The sequence below is a fragment of the Amia ocellicauda genome, chromosome 3 (genome assembly GCF_036373705.1).
Source record: "Amia ocellicauda isolate fAmiCal2 chromosome 3, fAmiCal2.hap1, whole genome shotgun sequence".
NCBI lineage: Eukaryota > Metazoa > Chordata > Actinopteri > Amiiformes > Amiidae > Amia > Amia ocellicauda.
Genome location: NC_089852.1, coordinates 23,552,808 through 23,575,812, shown reverse-complemented (window position 1 = coordinate 23,575,812; position 23,005 = coordinate 23,552,808). Strand labels below are relative to the sequence as shown.

The window sequence follows — 23,005 nt, the reverse complement described above, 5'->3', positions numbered from 1 at the left end:
CTATATACACGTGTATTGTGCTGAATTCCTTCTCTCTGTTTTCTCCATTCTTAACTGTACAGTGGTGTATTCATTGGAGATGGAGGAATTCTCTGACAAAGGAAAAAATAAATACCAGAATAAAAAACTGTAGCGAGATCAAATCAGAGCAAAATCTGTTGTTGTAAAATAGCTACGGGCGAACAGCTTCCACTCATCCGTGTATAAGCAGCGCAGAGCGGCGGCGGCCCATACACACCCCGCCGAGACAACCAGGCGAGAGCGGACTGCACTCCACCCTGCAATTAGTGTGTTATAATATTGTTTTCCTTATAAAAACAAACCAGCTCATCTTTCATCTTGTTTTAAATCTGTCAAATAATAGGGCTCTATGAAATTAGTCTCCTGTAGCTTGGAGAGCCAGTTCAACAAAGCCAGCCAGGTGTTTCCCATAATCGCAAATGTGTCCGTCTATGTATGTATTTCATAATTAATACGTTCATTTAATAGCATGATACTGTAATGGAATATGTCAGGGTTCATTAAATACATTAGTGTGTAATAATATTAGCTTGACGATTATTTTAGTTCTAGATAAACAGCTCTGCAAAAACTGTAGTGCACGTCAGCTAAAATAATTGACATGGTTATTAAATAGTATGTCTAAAATACAAGGAGGTACAATTAAACTCAAAATATCACCATTGTATCACCAGTAGTGGGCACTGTGTACCCGGCTTCAAGTGGCCCATCGTAAATAGAGAAAGATTCTGATCGATTCTTGTTGCGCAGATTTCGGGCAGCTCTGCGGAGATCTGCAGAATTCCGCCGATCCCATTGGTGGAGCAGCGCAGATCCGCGCAGATCCGTAGACGTCTGCGCTACACAAACGTGCCCTCTGTTTGTGTTGTTTTTGGATTTGCGAATTGTCCGCGCTGCCGAGCCGTAGCGGAGCTTTGCTGGATTTGCTTCATTGTTGGACGGAGCGGTTCCGCGGGCTGGATGAAGTTTTAAACTTTTCAGTATGGAAGCACAGTGACCGAAAGAACTGGATATATACATATATATATGTATATAATAAATAGCACTATAACCTAAGCCACCCTTCATTGATTCTAAGAAAGCGCTGTATACGTCACTGGGATCGGGTGAGTTTTTAAATTTATTTTGTAATGACGTAGGTGCTGCTGCGTCCAGTTACATTGGTTTAAAGTGTGTCGCCACGTTTGTTTGGTGGTTCAGTGTATTTGAAAATGCCATGTAAGTTTGGGTTATACTTCATTTTCATTAATTTATTTAGGTTTTCGTTTTGGAGGTTGACAGTCGGAAGTGAGGTAGAATTTAGATTAATCCCCAATGAAGTGGGGATTGTTATAGTTTGTATTGACTTCAATTTACTATCTACATCGAGTCAGAAAATACAAAACAGTGGCGACAATCATGTAGTGTTTAAAATATATTTGCATTTATATTGTATTAGTGTGTGTGCATATATATATTTGCATTATTGATCTATTTAAACAAACCAATGATGTTATGGTTATTTAACTTTTGAACGTGCCACCAATGGAAGCCATGTTTGTTCTGCATTTCTCTTATCCGGGTCTTTCTGTATTCTGAAACTATGAACTTGTTTATATCAGGACAACTCTAAAAACATGGTTTTGTCTGGTTAAATCTGCTATTGTTCATATTATTTTACCGCTTGTAAAACATTGTTTCCTTACACGTCAGACTAATCCAACATCGTTTCTTAATTTTATGATAAAACACCTTGTCAGTGTAAATACCATGTTCCTCGCTTCATCGTAGTATGTAGATATCATCTTCAATAGTAAATCGTCTTTACCAAAATGATGTAGATTTATTGCGAATTATATATCAACACTGGTCGTTTCCCTATTTTTCTTCCCTATGTTTCTGCTTTGTATTTAATTTAGCTGTATTCTGTATATATGTATGTAAACCCATAAACCCAATGGCAATAGGAAGTAACCCCCCTGGACTCTTCTAAATTTTGTTGTTATAACCTGAAATTTGTATTCATGTAAATGGGATTTTTTTCCCCCCCTTTAATTTATACAGCCTGATCCTATTCAACACTTTGAAGAGGCAAAAGTTTGTGAACTGTGAAACATAAGTTAAAAAAAAAAGCTGAAATGTTTTGGTTAGATAAGTATTCACCCCCCTGAGTCAATACTTGGTAGAACGGTGTTTTCTTCTGTTTGGCATTGCTTACAGCGCTGGGTCTTTTGGAGGGTGAGTCTCTCCCAGCATTCACCCATTCTGTTTGTTTTAACACCACAAAATGTGAAAGTCCAAGGGGGTGAATACTTCCTATCGCCCCTGTATACACTATCCTTTTCAGTGGGATGCGATTTGCCAGCCACTTAAAATAACAAATAATTTGCCTTGAATTAAGTTAATATAATTCTGTATGCAAGGGCTGCCTTCACGAAGGGTTTTGAAATGCGAATTGTTGTTTTAGTGCACAAGCATCACATCTGATTAATATATTGTGTATTCTTTGTGCCAGTTGTACTGAGACGAAGTCACACTGGGAGAGCCCAAAGACTCCCAGAAAGTGTTTTCTTCCATTTTTAAACATGATGCTAGCATGCTACCTCTATCATTGAAAAATGTACACCACCTTACTCAGTCAAGGGGCAGAAATTAATCTTGCCAGATAAACAATAATGTATATATATTTTTTGAACACATCCATTACTATTGCATAATTTGTCAAACTTTGTGATTTATATTTCGAAGTATGTTCATTACTTAGTTTCTTTTCTGTTTATCTAGAGCAGCCTCCTGAATTATGTTTTGGCCTAAGATAAGTAAAGGGTGAAGTGTTATTTCCATGACTACATACACAGGACCAAAGTTTCCATAGACTTGTATCGCTCTACGTGTGTGTGGTGGTGTGCCGTTCCAGGGGTCTGAGAACTCAGTGGCGTGTCTCCGTGCAGGGCAGCGCAGCAGGCAGGGAAGATGCAGCGAAGGGCGCGGGTGCAGCAGCTGGAGGCGGAGCTCTCCCGGGGGAGCCAGCCCTTGACGGGGAAATCCTTCTACCTGGACGTCCTGAAGAGTAAACACTCCACCCTGCTGGTGGAGGCCATTGGCCGCCTGGGAGGGGTAAGACAAAGCTTTGTTTCTTGCTCCTGGAGAACCTTCTTAAAATTGAATCACATTTAGATATCTCGTATATCATTTCAATTCCCAGATATCTGGCAGGTGAAGCTATTGAAACAAACAATTCTGTATGATATTTTTCATTGCATAATGTAATTCCCCACTACAATTTGTAACCTATTTTAAGTGTTGACATGTATAGGCTGAAGCAATTTGACTGAACAGGGCCAACAGCAGGGTAGTTGTACAAGAAAAGAAAGGGATAAGAAAATGGAGAGGGTGATGAGGTTTTGAGAAGCACTGTTCTAGGGCATGTACTGGAGGTGTGGTTGGTAGGGCTCTGAAATATAATGCACTGTATGAACTGCCTGGACACTTCAGAAGGACCTTTCTGTTTGCTTCCAAGTAAACATTGCTCACAACAAGAAAAGTTTATCCCAGAAATGTAATTCTCGTGGGAGACAGTTTTGGAAGGGAACGTCCAAACACAAGCAAATATACATATGTGAGATTTACTGCAAGATCTTGCCTCGCAAACAGAGGTGCCTGAGATCAAGACTGCAAATGTCATTGTTTTCGCAGGTCAATGAGGTTGTTTCTTAGGAGTTCTTCCTCAGTTCCCCCACATTCCCTTAATTCTCCTTCCTCCATTTTCCAGAGAATCGAAAGCTTCCTCAGTAAGGAGGTGAGCTACGTGGTGTCTGGGAGTAGAGAGGCCCGTCAGGACACAAGCGCCTGGCCCAGGGACGGGGAGGCGGGCGACGTGGCGGCCGGCTCCCCCAGCCCGTCGTGTAGGAGAGAGAGCCCAGCTGGTGGCAGCCAGCGCACTGCGGACACGGCGGTAAGGATCCCTGTCACACTGCTCAGTCCGTAGAGATGTTGCTTTGGAAGTCATGAATGCTCTCCCTTGGAAATCGTGGAATTCCTGTCTTAGGTGCTGAACTACATATAAATCACTGAACTAAATGGAGTAAAACCAGAACCAAATCCCTGACGTGTAACGAGGAATGCAAGACCAAGCACTCTGTCCGTGAAATGTAAAAATGTGCCTCAGTGGCCTGACCGCTCTCACCTCTCCCCCTCCCTCTGCGCATGTGTTTGCAGGTGTATGGCAGCCGGGGGAAGGCCTTGGTGGAGAAGGTGATGCGCAACAGTGTGAGTAACAATGGCAGAGGCTTTTGCTGTGGATTTGTACCTTGGGTGTTAAATAAGAGCCCTGTCCTTGTGAAAGTGCCATCCCAGTCTTCATATAAATGGCAAAAACAAATATTAATATGTGGGAATTGTATGTCTGGGAGTTGGGGGATAACAAAAACACTGGTATATATTGTCATTGAGAGTCCAGTATTATAATGTGATGGCAGTCTCTGTTCTATGGTTCTTCCCTATTTAAAGGGTGTTGTGGGTGTTGATTGTGCGTTTGTGTCCCTGTGCAGGAGCGCTGTGACGGGAGCAGTGTACTGGCCAACGCTCGCTCCTGGGGGGTGAAGATCCTCTATGTGGACGGTATCCTTTCCCTAGCAGCTGCACTTGCTGGAGGGGTGGGGGTAAAGATTGCAAAAGGCATTAGTTATAAACTGTGGTCCAAGATCTCCCTTACTGGCATCTCTCTGGTGTTTTTGAACAAAACTTAAATTGGTGATTATATGGGGGGGAAGAGTGCAGTAGTGTTCTGCATTGTGTGTAGTATGGCCCAATTGTATCTGCTTTCTGCTCTCCGTGGGGGCCGTCTGTGAGCGCACATGCCCTCTCTCTGCCTGCTCTCTGGTGTTTTTAAGCCGGTGCAGTGAGCTTGAAATGCCACTGGAGGGCACCACTGCTCTGTCGCTGTGAGAGAAGTGCAGGAACTTTGAGAAGAAATCTGTGTTGGGTGAAGAGCCTCAATCCTTAGAGCCAGTGACTAGAGAGAAGATTAATTTTGGTCATTACATTTTAAAATTGAGAGATCAGTTTGAATGCAAACCAAAAGCTTGTCAGGGTTTTGGTGCCTGCAAACCCTGTTTTAAAAGATCCAGTTCTCCAATTTTGTACCTTTAACTTTAAATCCAGATTTCCTGGCATACATTGAAAAGGTGTCTATGGAAAGCTCCCAAACCAAGAACAGGAAGCTGGAGGTAAGCTACTGTGTGCGTCTGCCTTTGTCACACAAGAGGAAGAATCCAGCATGTGATTATTTTTTGTCAATATATTTAGTTATGTATTAATTAGCAGAAACCCTTACCCAGGGTGTTTTACAGCAGTCAGAGCACTCATCAGCACAACATAGACAAATAGACCATATCAGTCCTTTTTGAAGAAAACTAAAATCAGTACAAGTCTTCATGGAGATGCTGTGCACAGTGGTCTAGGACAGGAGCAGTGGGCGCGTGGAGAATGTCAGTGTGGGAGGGATGTCACACCCTGCAAATGTTTCTGATCTGTAAGAGTTCAGCCTCAAGCTTTCAGGGCAAGATGCGAAGTGGTGATGAAAACAAACTTTGTTTCTGGCTGCAGGTATTGGGGGTTTGGGTTTCTTTGTCGGTGTTGTGGGGAAGTCTTTCTACAAGACAGGGTATTAGTGGTGAATGGGTCTGGTGTGTGCGCTCGCTTTGGTGCTCGCTGTAACAGGATGTCCCCTTTTTGTTCCACAGAAGAAGCCTGCAGCACCATCTACGAGCCGCGTTATGAAAGGTCAGACCATCCCATCCACTTGAAATGTGATGCTTGTAGTTTAAGGTGCTTCTATGATTTTATTTTGAGGGCGTGTGTTCAGTTTTTCCATAAGTTGTTTAGCGCTACCTTTTAGAGCTTTTTTGTGTCTTTTAAAATGTAAATGTACCGTACAGTTATGTAAGAGCAGTGCACTCGAGACTAGATTTTGCAGCTTCCTCTAGAATGGGCATTTGCAGTTGGAAGAAGTCCTGTGTGAATAGTGTGTTCTTGCAATAATCTGAAAACAACCCTTTTTATTGGACTTGTAGTTCTGTAGGATCAGAAGCAATATGAGTTCGATTTAAAAAAATATATATTATGGATCCATTCAGTAACAGGATTGTGAGAGACCTGTCGCTGAAATGCATTCCTGTGATTCTCTTTCCCAACAGCTGGAGCACTAAAGCAGCCCTTTGTGAAAATTGAGGACTCGAGCAGGTGAGTGGAGCGTCGGCGCAGGAAGGGTCGGCAGACAGAGGGTGATCTCATTTCAGTGCTGCTGTTCATGCAGCTGTAAAGCGCAATATTGACCTGGGCCGCAAGACAAACCTGGTATAAAACTGATTTGAGTTGCAGTGCATGAGATGTTACTCTATCAGCTGTTAGATCGTGAACTAGAATTATTGATTGCTAGAGCTGTCAAAAACAGGTTGTGAATTGACTCCAGAACAAGCCACTTCAGATAAGTTTATACACAAGCTGTCCTAACTCCACGTGGATGCGATGGGCAGGCAGACTTCTGATTCCTCTAAACTCGCATTGACCCTTGTTGTAAAGAAATTTGGCCACCCTGGGTGTAACAAGACTCGAATCCTGAGGTGAACCAATTCCTGAACTTGGCCAGTGGCCGGCTTTAAAGTTTAATCTGCAGCCGGGATCAGCAGATTCCGACAGCGATAGCCCAGTCGGGCAGCAGAAGGTGCAGTGTAAAGTATGCCTGCTTGTACAGGGCAGCTGGTAGGAAAGTGAAGGTAAAGTTTCATCGCACTCGCCATCTGTCATAGAGCGGTTAGTAAATTGCATCTTTTTTTAATGAGGAGCTGTGAAATATGGCTTAAAAGGGGGCTGAGGAGGGATGGGGGGGAACTGGATCTGAAACTTCTCACCCATGGGTCGCTGTGGTTGTTCCGGACGATAAACTGACAGGGTGTTATGGTGTGAAGATTTCTATGTGTTCTTATTGTTATGGAGCTGTGGAGCTTGCGCTTGGCTTCTTAACCCCCCCCCCCTTTCAACTCAGGGTTTTGTTTCACACAGCTCTTTCATTTTAATTGAATTTGGATAAGACTCCCATTAGAAAATGGAATACAAAAACCGGCAAGAAGATAATCCCTAGACTAGAATATCACCCTGAAGCCATGGGCTGAAGATGTACATCTCAAGCTTTTCACACTCAAGGTGGAGTGTCAGAAAAATTCATTAATTTATTTGTATCCTACATACAATGTAGTTTTTCAGTTGCACAAATGGAGAATTGGCTGTTTTGAATTTAATCAATAGGTTCTATTCCTTCTTTGTTTTTGGATTTGTTGGCCATTTGGGCTGACATTAGAAGACATCATTAATTCCTCAGGTCTTCATTTCACAGTGCAGGTTATTTTAGTATATTCTGTCATTGAAAGTAAGTAACACAGATCATGGTGGTGTTTTGTGTAGGCGATACAGGCCCTTGCACCAACAGTTTGCCAGCTTCCCTGACCTGGATTTCTCCAGAATCAGCAGATTCAGCCCATTTGAGCCTCCTGCCCCACAGCCTCCTGGGAAGGAGGAGGACAGAGTCAAGTAAGTGGTTTTGTGAGCTTTTTCACCCCCACCCCCGATATCTCTTTAGTAAGATCTAGTCCTTAATTCATTCAGCATATAATCCTATTTAAAATTCATATTCTTATGAGTGTGCTCAGCTACACTGTCCTCTCTCTCTCTCTCTCGCTCAGGGAGAAGAGTCTGGGGTTGCCCACCAGCGATGGGAAGCAGAAGCCTGGCGATCTCATGGCACCCCCCCTGGCAGTCCCCCCTGTACGAGCGAAGAAGAAGAACCAGGGCTTCTGTGAGTGCTGCCAGCAAGCCTTCAAGGAGGAAGACGAGGTGAGCTGGCACCCTGTGCTCCACTGGCACCTGTGCCACACGCGCTAGAGCAATTCTCCAACAGCTGCCATCCCTTCAGGCTGCGGGATCCGTTTCCTGTTCTGACAGGGTGGAGGTCGGCTCTTTAACAGGTTACTGCTTTGTGACACAGCAACAGACTTCATCCAAGTAGACTGCTTTTAAGTTTGCTCTAATTCTGTGGGCATCTACTGTGAGGGGGGATAAGGAGACTGAGGGGGATGTGATGGGACCTAATTTATTCAAGTCTTTAATGAATGCCTTTTATAAATGTCACCGTTTATATTTTATAAGTAAATTGCCTCAAACTTAAGCAGTGAGGGTCACAAAAGGTGTTGAAATAGCTGTGAGTTTTTCTCGAGAACCGACTAAGCAGTTTTAATGCTGCAAATCGCTGAGGCTGACGGAGCACCGCTGCTAATATGGCTTTGCTTGAGCGGATTACACCAATGGAGTGTTTGACTCTCCACGTCCCATCTCTAATCCGCTGAGAGCTGTGAATTAAAATTTCAGAATTCTTACTTTTCCATATGTTTAACTTATATATAGCTCTGGAAAAAATGTAGTTCAGAAATCAAGAGCTACAGTGAGGGGAAAAAGTATTTGATCCCCTGCTGATTTTGTACGTTTGCCCACTGACAAAGAAATGATCAGTCTATAATTTTAATGGTAGTTGTATTTTAACAGTGAGAGACAGAATAACAACAGAAAAATCCAGAAAAACGCATTTCAATAAAGTTATAAATTGATTTGCATGTTAATGAGGGAAATAAGTATTTGATCCTCTATCAATCAGCAAGATTTCTGGCTCCCAGGTGTCTTTTATACAGGTAACGAGCTGAGATTAGGAGCACTCCCTTTAAGAGAGTGCTCCTAATCTCAGCTCGTTACCTGTATAAAAGACACCTGTCCACAGAAGCAATCAATCAATCAGATTCCAAATTCTCCACCATGGCCAAGACCAAGAGCTTCGACTGACTGGTGGCAAAACCCTTGTTGGCAATCACAGAGGTCAGACATTTCTTGTAGTCGGCCACCAGGTTTGCACACATCTCAGGAGGGATTTTGTCCTCCTCTTTGCAGATCCTCTCCAAGTCATTAAGGTTTTGAGGCTGACGTTTGGCAACTCGAACCTTCAGCTCCCTCCACAGATTTTCTATGGGATTAAGGTGTGGAGACTGGCTAGGCCACTCCAGGACCTTAATGTGCTTCTTCTTGAACCACTCCTTTGTTGCCTTGGCTGTGTGTTTTGGGTCATTGTCATGCTGGAATACCCATCCAGGTTCTCACCCAAGATTTGACAGTACATGACCCCGTCCATTTCCCTTAGCAGAAAAACACCCCCAAAGCATAATGTTTCCACCTCCATGTTTGATGGTGGGGATGGTGTTCTTGGGGTCATTCCTCCTCCTCCAAACACGGCGAGTTGAGTTGATGCCAAAGAGCTCGATTTGGGTCTCATCTGACCACAACACTTTCACCCAGTTCTCCTCTGAATCATTCGGAAGTTCATTGGCAAACTTCAGACGGGCCTGTACATGTGATTTCTTGAGCAAGTGGCCTTGCGGGCGCTGCAGGATTTCAGTCCTTCACGGCGTAGTGCGTTACCAATTGTTTTCTTGGTGACTATGGTCCCAGCTGCCTTGAGATCATTAACAAGATCCTCCCGTGTAGTTCTGGGCTGATTCCTCACCGTTCTCATGATCATTGAAACTCCACGAGGTGAGATCTTGCATGGAGCCCCAGACCGAGGGAGACTGACAGTTATTTTGTGTTTCTTCCATTTGCGAATAATCGCACCAACTGTTGTCACCTTCTCGCCAAGCTGCTTGGCGATGGTCTTGTAGCCCATTCCAGCCTTGTGTAGGTCTACAATCTTGTCCCTGACATCCTTGGACAGCTCTTTGGTCTTGGCCATGGTGGAGAATTTGGAATCTGATTGATTGATTGCTTCTGTGGACAGGTGTCTTTTATACAGGTAACGAGCTGAGATTAGGAGCGCTCCCTTTAAGATCCCAGCTCGTTACCTGTATAAAAGACACCTGGGAGCCAGAAATCTTGCTGATTGATAGAGGATCAAATACTTATTTCCCTCATTAACATGCAAATCAATTTATAACTTTTTTGAAATGTGTTTTTCTGGATTTTTTTGTTGTTATTCTTTTTCTCACTGTTAAAATACACCTACCATAAAAATTATAGACTGATCATTTCTTTGTCAGTGGGCAAACATACAAATCAAATACTTTTTTCCCTCACTGTATGTGTATATATATATATATATATATATTTTTTTTTTTTTTTTTTTTTCTAGTCTAGTTTTCTCTCAGCACTTCAGTGCCCAGGGGAGAACATATAGTACCAGCCTGTCTCAGTCTGTATGAGGCCCTGCAGGAGTGTTTGTGGCCATTTTAATTACAGTGCTGCTCATTTAGATGTGTCTCTGTTTGTTGAAAATGGTCTGTTTCCCTTAGGGATATCATTGGGAATAAACTTAACATTTCCTTTGTTTTCTGGAACTGCTGGCTCCTAATATTCCTGTGAAGGAATCAAATGTTCTCGCCAGCTAATGGTTGCTTGTTTCATGAGGCTGTACCTGAATGCACTCCTCAACCCTTGACTCTGTGATTGTTTCCTTTGCAGCACCTCCAGTCAGAGCAGCACAGGCACTTTGTCCAGAGCTCCTCTCACTACAGTGTGGTGGACAGACTGATCTCTGAGATGAGCCCCGCATTTGTGGAGAGTCCACTCCCGGACAGCCGGCTGATGAGGTGAGGGCTCCCCGTCTTACATGCCGTCCCGGGTCTCCTGTCACCCTACGTGCACACTGCCCGCTTGCTGGCGCTACAAAGTGGCACGCTCCCATTAATTTCCAACGATAGCCAGCGAATCTCGGTGACAGGGGGCGGAGCTACGCTCAGAGATAAAATTTCCCAGTGGCAGTGACAGCTGAGAATTCAGAAATGTTCAGAAATGTTCAGAAACCAGCGAGCGTGCAGTGACAGAGTTTGGCTACTACCAATGGCAGGGCAGATGTTCTCTGCATCTTGAAGTCCCTTCTCTTTTCTACTCGCTAGCTTAAAACATGGATGAGAAACTTATTATTGTGGCGTCCGGTTTCCCCATTGTGTATGATGCGTCTCTGGCTTCAGACAGAGATATAATTCTAAAAATGGATGCATGAAGAATGTTTCAGAGATCGTTGGGATCATGGGTGAGTGATACATGCATAATGTAAAACAAAGTAAATTGCTATTTGAACATTGACAGATCATTGACTGGGCATCATGTTGATATGTAATACATTTTTAGTATTGGAGTCACACAAATAATAAATAGTTATTAATAATTGCGGAGACTGTTTCCCCTGTATTTTCAGGTAGTAGTGGAAACTATAACCATTGTACATCCCTACCTGTTATTGCACAAATAGGATGTTTAGACCACATGTGAATCAATGTGATATTAATGAGTAGAGCTGCTAAACCATTTTATTATGTGATAGCATTTTAGTTTCCAAGAGAATGTTTAGCCCCTCTATATGTAGAACTACACACAAACTATTATATTGATATTACATTCATAAAGCAATCTATATACTGTTTTTGTTTATAAAATATCATCCAAATGCAACTCCTGCAAAAGGGAATGGAATTCGCCCCACTGTTGGCGGTTTGCAAGATCCGGTGGACCCACATGGATCTTCGGCGGTGACTGCGATTTTCTCCGTAAATGCAGAACAGCAGTGAACACAAGTGCCTGTTTGCGGTCTATGGTGGAATAGGCAACCCATGTTTGACAAGATCCCACTATTAATAGACCAACAATTCCCTCCTAAATGTTTATTTTTTGCGTGAATGCACCCCATTTCTGCTTTAAGGTTTGCCATCATTTTACTGTTGACATAACAAAATAAAATGCTCGACTTCCTGGTTGTCTCTGGCATAAATTAGGAAGACATGCCCCCTCCTGAGCGGGCAGTGTGCACGCAAGGGAGGGCTCAGCAACAGCTCGCCAGAGATTGAGCGATTTGCGAGCTGAGCGAGTGGGCAGTGTGCACGTAGCTTCAGACGGCTGTTTGCACAGGAAGCAGGGACATCACTTCCTGTGGGGACGCAATGTCTTCAGGTTTTCATTGCTCATCCTTAATGACTCTTCAACTAAGTGGTGGCTTAATTTCAGTTTAACAAGAGTGGCCAGTTTTCCAGCCACACCCCTGGTGTAATGTACTGAACTGGGAGTTCTTTCCAGATTTATTGTGATTGCTTTTGGGTTTGCAGATCAAATTTGGTCTCAAAGAGTTTGTATGGCAAGAATGTTTAAATGCATTTCTCCCTTTGTGGTTGGCATTTTTATATTTGAATATATTCAAGATGGTCTAGACAACCTAAAAGACAATTTGTTTTTCAAGGTCCACCATCTACGATTTTACATGGAGCGGGACGTAGCTGAAACGTTTTCTTGTTCCCTGTCCAGGTCTGCCTCTCCACCAGCAGGCCCTGCTGAGATTTCCCTGGAGCTGGTACAGAACAACAGCGAGGTGGAGAAGGCCATCGAAGCCCTGCTGTCCCGACACAGCCCAGAACGGCCAGCGAAAAGCCCGGTTGCCATTCAGGACAGGAGCCCAGACCACTGCCCTTGGATCGCAGGCCAGCCCACACAGCTTGGTCAAACTGGGGGTTCGCCACCAACCAATGACTGCATTGCTGCTCTTGCCACCCCATGCACTGTGGAACCCAGTCTCCAGGAGGGTGACTCCGAGTGCCTGCTGCCGTCTCAGCCTGTGGATGGAGATCTCCTGAAACAGATGGGACAGCCAGCGGTCGAGGAACAAGCTGGAAGTGACTCCCGGGTCAGTGGCCTATCAAAGCCAGAGCCATTGGATCCACAGAAAGATGCTCTGCCTGTCATCTCTCCACCTCCAAAAATCAGGAAGCGTTATAGGTCGGTCAGTACAAGCCCCAGGGCTAAGAAGAGGCGGAGAACCATACTGGACCTCAGGTCAGACCCCACCTTTGGCTGCACGTCTGCCAGTGATCAATTGTACAGCAAGCCTCTTGATACATGCTTAGCACAGCCAGTGATGAAGGCTGCCCCAGGTCCCCAGCTTCAAGACCCTGTCAGTGGGTTACAGGAGATGGCTCTGTGTTCTGTGGTGGCTGAAACGGTACCCCTGGCAGAACTCTGTAACCACAGTGGTGTTCCAGCAAAATCCAGCCACTTGGAACAAGGTCATTTTGTGCATCTTTTCTCACCTGCTGAGAGCCAGCCTTTGGTAGATCAGTCCCAGAGCCCCCTGGAGGTGCAGAGCCCAGAACTGGCCATCCCCACTGCTCCCCAAGAGGATGCTGCAACAGACATCTCTCCGTGTTTTGGGCCCTTTCCTCCTGTGGTTATTAAAGAAGCTTGCCTTCCTCCTTTCCTGGCCCCTCTGGGTACCAGTCTTACCCAGCCTGCCTTTCTGGATCCAGGGCTGACCATGATGGGCATCTTAGAAGCTGGAGTCCCTAACACGAACCAACAGGAGGGCGTGTCTCCCGGCTCGAGTCCCTTTCTCGCTCCGCTGTGCCCCGCAGACCTATCCTCCTGTTGTCTTTCCAAGACGGATGAGGCTGTCGTCTCCACTGCTCCCCACTCGCAGTGTTTCCCCTCAGTGGGCATTGATGACAGCCTGCTGCCCACCGCCAGCTTCTCCTCAGAGTCGGACTGGGACTGCGGCCTGCTGTCTCGGCTGGAAGCTCCTCCAGCTCCCTGTGGGCAGAGCAACCTGGACCTGGATGTTCTGCGGCGGACGTGTGCCCGGGTGCAGGACAGCGGATACGAGTCACGGCTGTGCTCTGTGCTCCGTCCCAGCCCCGAGCAGGAGTGGGCGGCCGCTGGCGCCACCTCTCGCTGCAGCAACCAGACTGAGCCACTCCCCTTCAGAGCCCTGGAGCCCTGTCTTGAAGCCGGGCCTGTATGAACTTCCTGCCGTGTCTTTTCCAGATGTTTTTGCTGGAAAGCTGCGAGTTCAGAGTATTTCAGGATACCGGGTCGGAAGTCCCACAGAACAGTGTTGGGTGATTATTGCAGGTTTTAACGTACATGACCTCGAAACAAGCTCCGTCCTGTATTTATTTTAATTATTTTATCGTGGGGTTATGATATTGCTACTGACCAACCTGATTTTTATTATTTTTTTACCACTTTTTGCAGAACACAACATAATTAATAATACCTCTGATTTCATTTGCTGTCCTGAGCCATGCCATCAAAGTTGCTGCATTTTAGCTAGAACACAATTCGGCGATTCCACCTGATTTCACAAACCCTGTCGCCCCCTTTACAGAGGATTATGTCCACAATAATTTCAGTTCTGAAATTCCAAATGGGATGCGAGCTCTGATCACATTTCCATCAGCACTGCACTTCAGTGTTTCATACCAAACTGGAATAACTTTTTTAATCTGGTTACATGGCCCCTAAAATTTGTAATCACCGAAAGTGGCAGGCTGTGCAGAATTTGAATTATTAATTTATTTTCCACAATGATCTTACTGGAACCGAGAATATAAAAAACATGATGTGTATCTAGTGAAGACCGGCTTGAGTATGAATGATGAGTCACAAAGCAGATGGGTATATGTGATGTCAGGATCAGAGCGGCTAAGACTGTATTTTCAAAGAGATTCTCCTTCACTCCGCACCAGGGTCAGGCAGAAAGATCAAAGTGATTTTGTAAGGGGCAAGACAGCATTGCAGCTATTCCCCATAGAAGAGTCTGGAGCTTAATCTTTTCATCCAGACAGCCTCTTAAGTATACCTAGGATGGGAAGAGAAGGACTGTGGCCGCAGAGGAAATGCATGGGTCAGGCATGTTTAATGAACTGCATGTATTATGGGCCAGTCAAGCAGGAAACCTCTGAGAAATATTTCAGCTTGAAACCAAGATTGCATCACGGAGCCCCTACTGTGCCATGAGTGATCAGTCGCACTTGAACATTTATTAAGTTCCGATATTTTTTATTTGTGTTTGTTTGAACATAGTCTGTAGAAGAAGGTCACTGATGAGCCAGGTGATGTTGCATTCCCCTTTATTTGGACTCTTTTCTCCATTCAACAGATGCTTCAGGCACAACCTCAGCTTGAAGGAGCCAGATTGTGCATTATCTGATCTTGACTGAGGCCACAATTTCTCACTTTGAATCGCTACATCATTGGGGAAAATCTTTTGATACATTTTCGTTTTGGCTTCTTCCGCTTTTACTTCTGACTGGGAATGGGTTCTCTCAACTTAAAAAGTCTGATGTTTGCTCTGAATTACACCCGAGCATGTGTAGAACCAATTGAAGTATTTTTGCAGTCCCATTAGGACTTGTTCTGGTCTGTTCAAATAGCAAAGTTTTATGGTAAGCTCCTGATAAATTCACTTATTAATCCAATGTGTGGGTACCCGTGTGCGTGCAGTGTACTCCTTGCTTTAACCATTAGCCCAGTACAAGTTGTGTGCGTTTCCCCATTGAAGAGTGAATGTTCTATCACGTTATGTTCTTGTGCATAATTGTGGGAATAGAAGTTTAAAATCCTAAGTGTAATGGCATCTAAAATATCTGCATTCTGGAATGTAACATACCAGGTCAATTTAAAACTGGTGCTAACTGCTCACTGTTTTCCATGCTGTGGAAATCTTTCAAAATCTGCATTACTACTGTATGTTTAAACTCTTGATGTTCATGCCTTGCCTTGCCTTTAACTGGACTCCCACCAACCAAAATAAGGGAGATTGCCAGTTTGCACTGTTTTCATACTGGCAAGAACAGGAAATACTGGATTTGTTGTTGCATTAGGCTTTATATAATTGCTTTATGTATATAATGTATAGAACTGTAAATTATAGTGAGGTCTTTAAAAATATCTAAAATATTTTATAACACCAACTTCTACAAAGTTTTGCATTGTCTTGTTTGCTTATTTGGTCGAAATGAAAATAAATCTTTAATTAAATTTGAAACGTGTCTGAATTGTGTTTAGAGTAAGCAGGCACTCTGTGGTCCCCTCTGAGGCAGATAGTGGGTTTGCTGTAGCCAACCCTGTTGCTAGGCCTTTAGGTGTGATTTATTCATTTTTTGTAATCTTTATTTATTAATTTATGTATTTATGCTCACATGTATGAATGTCCTTTTGTATTACAGGTAGAACAGGCAATTTTGTATTTTTGTGCTTAGGATTCCTTCCTTTTGATTGTGGGCCAATTTTTTAATTGAATTATATATTTTGTGTTTTCCAGGAGTTATTACTCCTCAGAGCGTTACGTTTAGACTCTTATGAATCAAATAACTGCTGAGCAAAATTAATTACTTACCCCCCCCCCCCCACCACTGCTCCTAGAGTCCTTTGATAATTAAAATAATGATATTCAGAGCTTTGTAGTGTGGGGAAGGTGGCTGGTGGAGCCCTGTCTCAGAGCTTTTGCACCTTGTTTCCCTTGAACAGCCTCGGTTCTTCCAGCAGGGTTGTCCGATCTCGCACAGCCACCTCCAGACCTGGCCACCTGGTGAGCATGAGTCAGTGTGTTCCTGTGGAGTCCAGAGGAAGGGATGAATGGTGATTGCCCCCAGAGTGGCCTGTCCTTCCCAGGTACCCAGTAGCACATGGCTGAGACTACACTAGCTGCACTTCCTTCAATCAGTATCCCAGTACCTAATGCTTATGTGATGATGCTCGTAAGTACACAATTTCTCTGATTGGGGGACTTTCAACAGAATGTAATTATTTGCCATGTGGAAAGTGACATCAATGGATTATATTGGGTGGGTTACAATGAAGAGGAACATCTTTGTTCTACATATGTGCATTCATTTGAGTTTTAACAGCCTCGCCACATCCTTGATCAGAAACATTGCACTCTTAGAAAATAATTTAGAACACATGGGGCTATATATTTATTTGATTTTCAAATCCAGGCTTTATACAAGATTCTTGCTTGGTTTCCTTTAAATTCAGATTTTCTGTTTTTAAACTGTCTTGTGTACATGTTGGTTGTAGCCTAAAAAGAGTTCTTGTGAAATTTTAAAAAGCTTTTCAAATTCAACAAATGAAGAAGGGAAAAGAGTGTTGGTGCTTAAAAATAAACTAAAAACCCATGAATACATCAAGAGAAAGCAGTGCATTCAAGCAGCCTTTGAAGCAGTGAAGGCAGAAGCGAAGTGAAATACCTACTAACACGTCCCCTCAGCATAACCATGCATAGTACACATTACTAGGTGTAAAATAGAAACACTAAAGGCAAACCAAATTATACCACCAAACTCCAAACAAAAACACCCCATGACCCTGTCCCTGTCCTTGTCCTTGTCCTGGTGACTGGAGGTGAGCTGCCACCCAGAAACAAGGACATGATCTCAAAAAGGCCTTAATTAAAATGATGACGGAGAACTGTGCAATCATAATACAATCTGTAAAAAACAAAGAAAAGGTGGAGGCACATTCTTCCTATAGAAAATGAAGAAAATACCAATACCTCAACGGTCTTACCTCAATGTACCAAGACCAACGCCCACAAACCATGATCGTGCTCGGCTTCAGCAGAGAGTGTTGCTGCATTGTTCATTTCTGGCTAATTATCCACACCTGTACAATCATTAGCGGCAGTGTTAAGATACCATCAGTAACACGTTTGGCCTTCTATACCAATTTATATCCATTAGTAGCACCTGCTATTACATGATTTTTAAACTTGTAAATGTCAATATCTTCATTTTCAGTAAGCCTGTATTTTGCAATGTGTCCACTGCGACACCCTTTTCAGTCCCATATGACATGTTTTTGGTCGTGTCTAGTATTTTAGGGATGTGAATGACACTTTTCAATGTCCTGCATCTCATTCTATCTGTCTTTTACTTATTGGGCTTATATTTGTATATTAAAAGCCCTATCGCAACTATAATCTCTGGAGCTATTTCCACGATACAATCAATTATGAGTAGTTAAATATTTTTTATACAGAACTTTCTTGGCTGAGGTTAGATAGTACATTGGGGATCTTCATTCAATATAATATTAGGCATCATAGTAGTATACTCTGTAAGACCTTGAGGGGAAATCACCCTGTAACAAACTAATACGGTGAGGATAAGCATTGGGTTGATAGCAAATAAACAGACTAGCTATTCCACCCAAAATTGATTCGTAAAAATCTTGTTTTGCTTTATGAGAAGCTGTCTGTTGTTGTCTGTAACACAGTATTCTTGCATCATGTTCATTGGACTTGGAGACAGCAGCCCAAACAACAGAGGGAGCTGACGAGCAAGTTTGTGGCCCTGCCTATAGGTAAGCTCTAAGGAGAATTAAGTGGTATAGCTTAGTGGGTGGGTAGATTCATGAAAAATCCAGAGATCATTGTTGTGGTTAATATTGGGGGGGCGGAGCTGAGTGGAATTGGATTTATGTAAGCTGTGCTGCTGTGCGAGAAGCCTGTCTGACTGATGTCTGACTTGATGTGCCCTTCCCATTACAGTGCTCTGCTCTTGCAACCCAGTCTCACTAGGGAAACATCAACAGGCTAGCATTTGATCATTTATGCCAGCCAAAGCATAAATATAGCAATAGACAACTTTCCATGATTTCTTGATCCATCTCAAATCTTGTCCATTTTACTGCAACTGTACATCCTCAGTCTATCTCTCTGCTTTACAGCCTATACATTGTTATCAGCAGCACCGGTCTGTGTGACACTCCCCACTACAGAAGATTAGATTACAAGCATCTGATGATCCTTATTATTCTGTGGGTCACTATTTCAGCACTGTAGTCCTGTGACCACCTGCCAAAATCAATGAAGTGAAGTTCCCCCTCAGTTTTCTCCTGAACTGTTCCTTGAGTTTAAAGGTGCTGCTAAATGGAACAGGCAGGTTATTTAATACTGAAGGTATGGGATGCACTTTGTATGGTTACCTCATAGACATTGATTTTTCTAGCTGCAAAGGAGTTCCTTTAGTTTTGGGAAAGCTCTGCCATGCAGGTTGGTGCAATTCCCTTATCAAATTACACAGTGAGTCACAGGGTTTCAGAACTTGCCAGTGATGTGAAAAACTAAACAAAATATATAATGTATAAACTTTTACATCCCTATTTTATCATTGGCGTCCTTGGCACGTATATATATAAAACAAACCTGACTTTTGGCTCTCCAGCTTCAATTATTATTATTATTAATTCAATTTTAAACAATTACAAGTCTAGAGTGTTTCTAACAAAATTGTATAACCTCATCCCCATATGGTAAGAATTGGGAACGTGTTGGGGACTTTTTTAAATTATTAAATATAGAATCTCGTCTATTTTATAGAAAATCTTAACAGTTAAGTAATTAACAAAATACCAGTGTAAAAAAAAAAAATTATCTTAGGCAAATCCTAATTAAAGATTTAACTGAAATTAGTCCCCCGAACAGAAGTAATTATAAATGTCAACTTAATCCAGTTTGATTCCCAAGTCGTGTACCCTGACTTGTGCAAGTCTCTGTCGTACAATAGTTTTCAATTTATTTGACTGTCTTTAGCCTATTTGTATTCGACAAGAACAACAGATTCCCAATAAGTCCTTTTCCTCGAACTGAAGCAGCAGAACAATTGGCGTGTAGATGCTAATGTAACCGCGGGACAAACCTTGTGTCAGACTCAATTAAGAGTACTTATGTGTATAGTAATTACAACAAGTTTAAAAGCCACTGGGGGGGATTATGTTTGATCTGATAACATACCTGAAAACAGTAGCGTCATTCGCATTTGCACAACCCAATCTCGAACATGCGATAACGCTCCCCCTGCATAGCACACAGCTGGTCATTTCTACCATTTTCACTGACACTGCTATCGTTTCCTCATGTTTGTTGTCTTTTTTAAGACTCGTTAATGTACCTAACAGACCAATATTTTGACACTGCAATTTGCAGCAACTTGTTTTAAGAGGGCAGACTTGCATTGAAGACAATCTAGTGGGCAATTAATAATGCATCCGCCTTGTGGTTAACACCGTCGCCTTTCTTTTCGACTCAAACCGTATCATTTATTGATTGTAATCACCATTTACCGGCGTGCCTTCATGTGGTGGTTTATTATGCAACTTCAACTTATTTGTGACCGGGTATCCCGCTCCCCAATTATTCGCAGATGTGACACCTGAAGCTGACTGGTTTCCAGGGAATGTGCTGGTGTTCAGTCAGGGGGTGCCCTACCCCCTGACTGAACACCAGCACATCCCCTGAGCTGCCCTTTGTACTATAGACTACTTCCCCCTCCATGTTCAGAGTAAACCAGGTATTGGAATAAGATCGAATTCGCCCGCACCAATCAATGAGTGAATTTCCATTCGAGAACACTTGAATTCGAGAACGCGAAATAAGCAATAACAATAAACAAAAACAATACTCCTCTTTTTGCCTCCCTCCTCATTACAAGTTAATGCCACCCCCACTTTACACGCAGACTGGCGGGGAGAGCCGTCCCAGTCTTGCCCGGGGATGATGCAGGTGTTTCTAGCAGGCAGATCTGCAGGGAGACGGGGAGGGAGGGTTTTGAATACCCCACGTGTTCTTGCCGCCGCAGACTAGAAGGGCTGCCTTTTCCTTTTTCTTTTTTTTTCTCCAGCACTAGCAATCCCCGCAGAAGCAGGAAGGACAGACTGCAAGCGGTCACTGCCAAATTCACGTTATACAATACATCCCGAGATCCCCCTTTCCCCCATTGATATTTTTGCCTTTTTTTTGTTGTGGTATTTTTTAAAATTATTTTCTTGAGGATTCCACCGAACATAACCAAAAAAAAAAAAAAAAACACCCTTGTGAAAAAAGGGGGAACAATAAAGGTGTATTCTATTTTTTTGTATCCTCAGCTGCCATCCTCTGTTCATCATCTGGGTTTCTTGCGCTTTTTTTTCCCTCGCACTACATACTAAAGGAGGGGACTATGTGGACAACATGATTGCATTGCGGTGCTTGGTTTTTGCTGCAGTGAGTTCACGGTTGACAGTGACAGGTAAGGAATAATAAAAAAAATAATAAATAATAAAAGCTTTTCAGTGCAACTTTTTGTTTCAGACGTTTGCTTTTCTGCAGCAGTAATCACTTCCCCTATTCCAATAGGATTGGTTTTTAGCTTAGCGCTGTGTTTTACCTAGTCATTTGGATTGGATTTTTTTTTTTTTGGTAAGAAGCCGATGCGGTATTTGCTGCATCGACAGAATTTTCCTGCAGCGCATCTGGGTAGGTTTCTGGTGATGTGCAGGGCTCCGCAAGAGACGGGGGGGAATACAAAATCTGCATGTTTTGCGTGGCTTGCGTTTTCTGCCCGAATTATATATTTATTACTTGACAACGGCAACTTGATTAATGTTTTTTTTCTTTCTGATCGTGCTTTAAAGGGGTGAGCAGCACCGCTATGCACGATGCAGTTGTGCGGGACTGGGGGACGCCAGGCGAGCGCTGGGAGAGGAGTCAGTCTGCGGAAGAGATCACCCAGCCCAAAAGACTGCTGCAGCAGATCAATTCGGAACACGAAATAAAACACGGGCATTTGGACACCAGGGTTAGAAACGACACCCAGGGCACACGTGTGAGTATTTGTCCATGAAGCCGAGCATAGGCAAAGCAGGGCGACAAACCAGCGATGAAGCACATGAGACGAAAACGTGTTCAATAGTAAGAATGCCGTGGCGATACCTATCACACCCTTGGCACAAGAATAATGGAGATGCTGTTTCAAAGCAGATTTTTTGTCACCAAAAACACACACACACACGAGGACGGTGTAATGTGGAGATACTGAGATGTGGGTGGCTGTGTGAGGAGGCAGATGCATCCGATTATGTAGAACGGTTGCGTGTTTTGTTTGTTCTAGAACCCCCCCCCCCCACACACACACACACACTAAATCCAGCTCTTCCCTCTTTGTAATTTACGTGGGAATCTTACCCCCAGTGCCAACCTAACCTTGCTTCCACCACCCACTCCCTCTGTCCCGCTCTTCTCCCACGCAAAAGGCTCCGGATCCACTAGGGAGCTGAAATGCAGCGGGGACGCGCTGTGAGAAACCTCCCGGGGGTCTGCGCTGCGTGGCTGACCGTGGGGGGAAAAACGCGAAGCTTGTGTGTCGGGCTTGAAAGCTGGCATCCACCTGCTTGTAGCATATACTGTTGCTTGTTTATTACTCGGAAAACGAAAGCGGGCATTATTTATCCATGCATTGTTGAGACGGGGAATCCCCCTCCCCCACCCGAAAAAATGTAAATAAAGTTATATTCTGGTTGATCCTTCCAAAGGATCACAGGCAAGGCATTGCTTGTGAAAGTTTGCCCTGATCGAGGTGTATTGTAATTGTGTTTTCCTGTGGCTAGTCCGGATGCAGAGAGCCAGAATAGAGACGCATCCGAGGGGCTGGGCAGAATCTGGGGTGCTGCAATGGCTTTCATGGGTGAGGTCTGAGGACCATTGGATCTTCTCAACCGTACGTTCTAGGCGTGGAATTTGGCTGTGAAAATGGGAAACAATTAAATGCAAAAGGAACAGACAGTTCTATAGAGGAGTGAATAATATTTCCCCCCCCCCCCCCCCCCCCCCCTACAGTTGGGAATTGCACCTGTGTTTAGGGTTAACAACATGGAAGGCAATGAAAAGCTCCTTGATTTAACCAAGAGAGGAACTTTCTTCTCAATCCAGATAGCACCATGGGAGAATTGATCTGAGCCTGGCCAAACAGATGCCACACTGTATCTAGAATGTAAATCTCTTCCCCATATCCTGGGCAGTGTGGTGTCTGTCTGTTTGAGTGGTCTAGCTTAAAACCCCCAAATGGCATGTCAAGCTTTTTGAAGTGAAACCAGTTTTCTTTTGTAGAAGAGAACTAAATAAATCTCATCCTTATATAAAAAAATAATAATAATGATGAATATATACCTATGAAGGTTCTTTTAAATATTCTGGTGGTTTTCCATCACCAGGTCTATAAGGCTATAGTTTCTGGATCCTGAAATACTTACTGGATGTGGTATTATGTGCAGATCCTCATTTTCTGAAAGTAACTGGAAACCGTTAAATGTGCTAACCTAGTTGGAGACGAGTTAG

General features: G+C 43.5%; 2 protein-coding genes across 3 annotated transcripts in view; both read left to right on the top strand.

The window, feature by feature from the left end:
• Positions 1-1,183: 1,183 nt before the first annotated feature.
• LOC136742110 (protein DBF4 homolog B) lies at positions 1,184-15,898 on the top strand. Its single transcript, XM_066698566.1, has 12 exons — positions 1,184-1,239; positions 2,952-3,117; positions 3,773-3,955; positions 4,219-4,269; positions 4,551-4,620; positions 5,164-5,228; positions 5,745-5,784; positions 6,198-6,243; positions 7,462-7,587; positions 7,740-7,890; positions 10,552-10,679; positions 12,385-15,898. Coding segments are annotated over exons 1-12 (2,514 nt in total). The 5' UTR covers positions 1,184-1,237; the 3' UTR covers positions 13,871-15,898.
• Positions 15,899-20,392: 4,494 nt separating this feature from the next.
• adam11 (ADAM metallopeptidase domain 11) overlaps positions 20,393-23,005 on the top strand; it is a 40,564-nt gene continuing 37,951 nt past the window's right edge. For both annotated transcript variants that reach the window (XM_066698565.1, XM_066698564.1), the window contains exons 1-2: positions 20,393-20,921; positions 21,307-21,497. In XM_066698565.1, the coding sequence (XP_066554662.1) occupies positions 20,864-20,921; positions 21,307-21,497 (249 nt within the window). In that variant the 5' untranslated portion in view covers positions 20,393-20,863. The remainder of the gene's footprint in view (positions 20,922-21,306; positions 21,498-23,005) is intronic.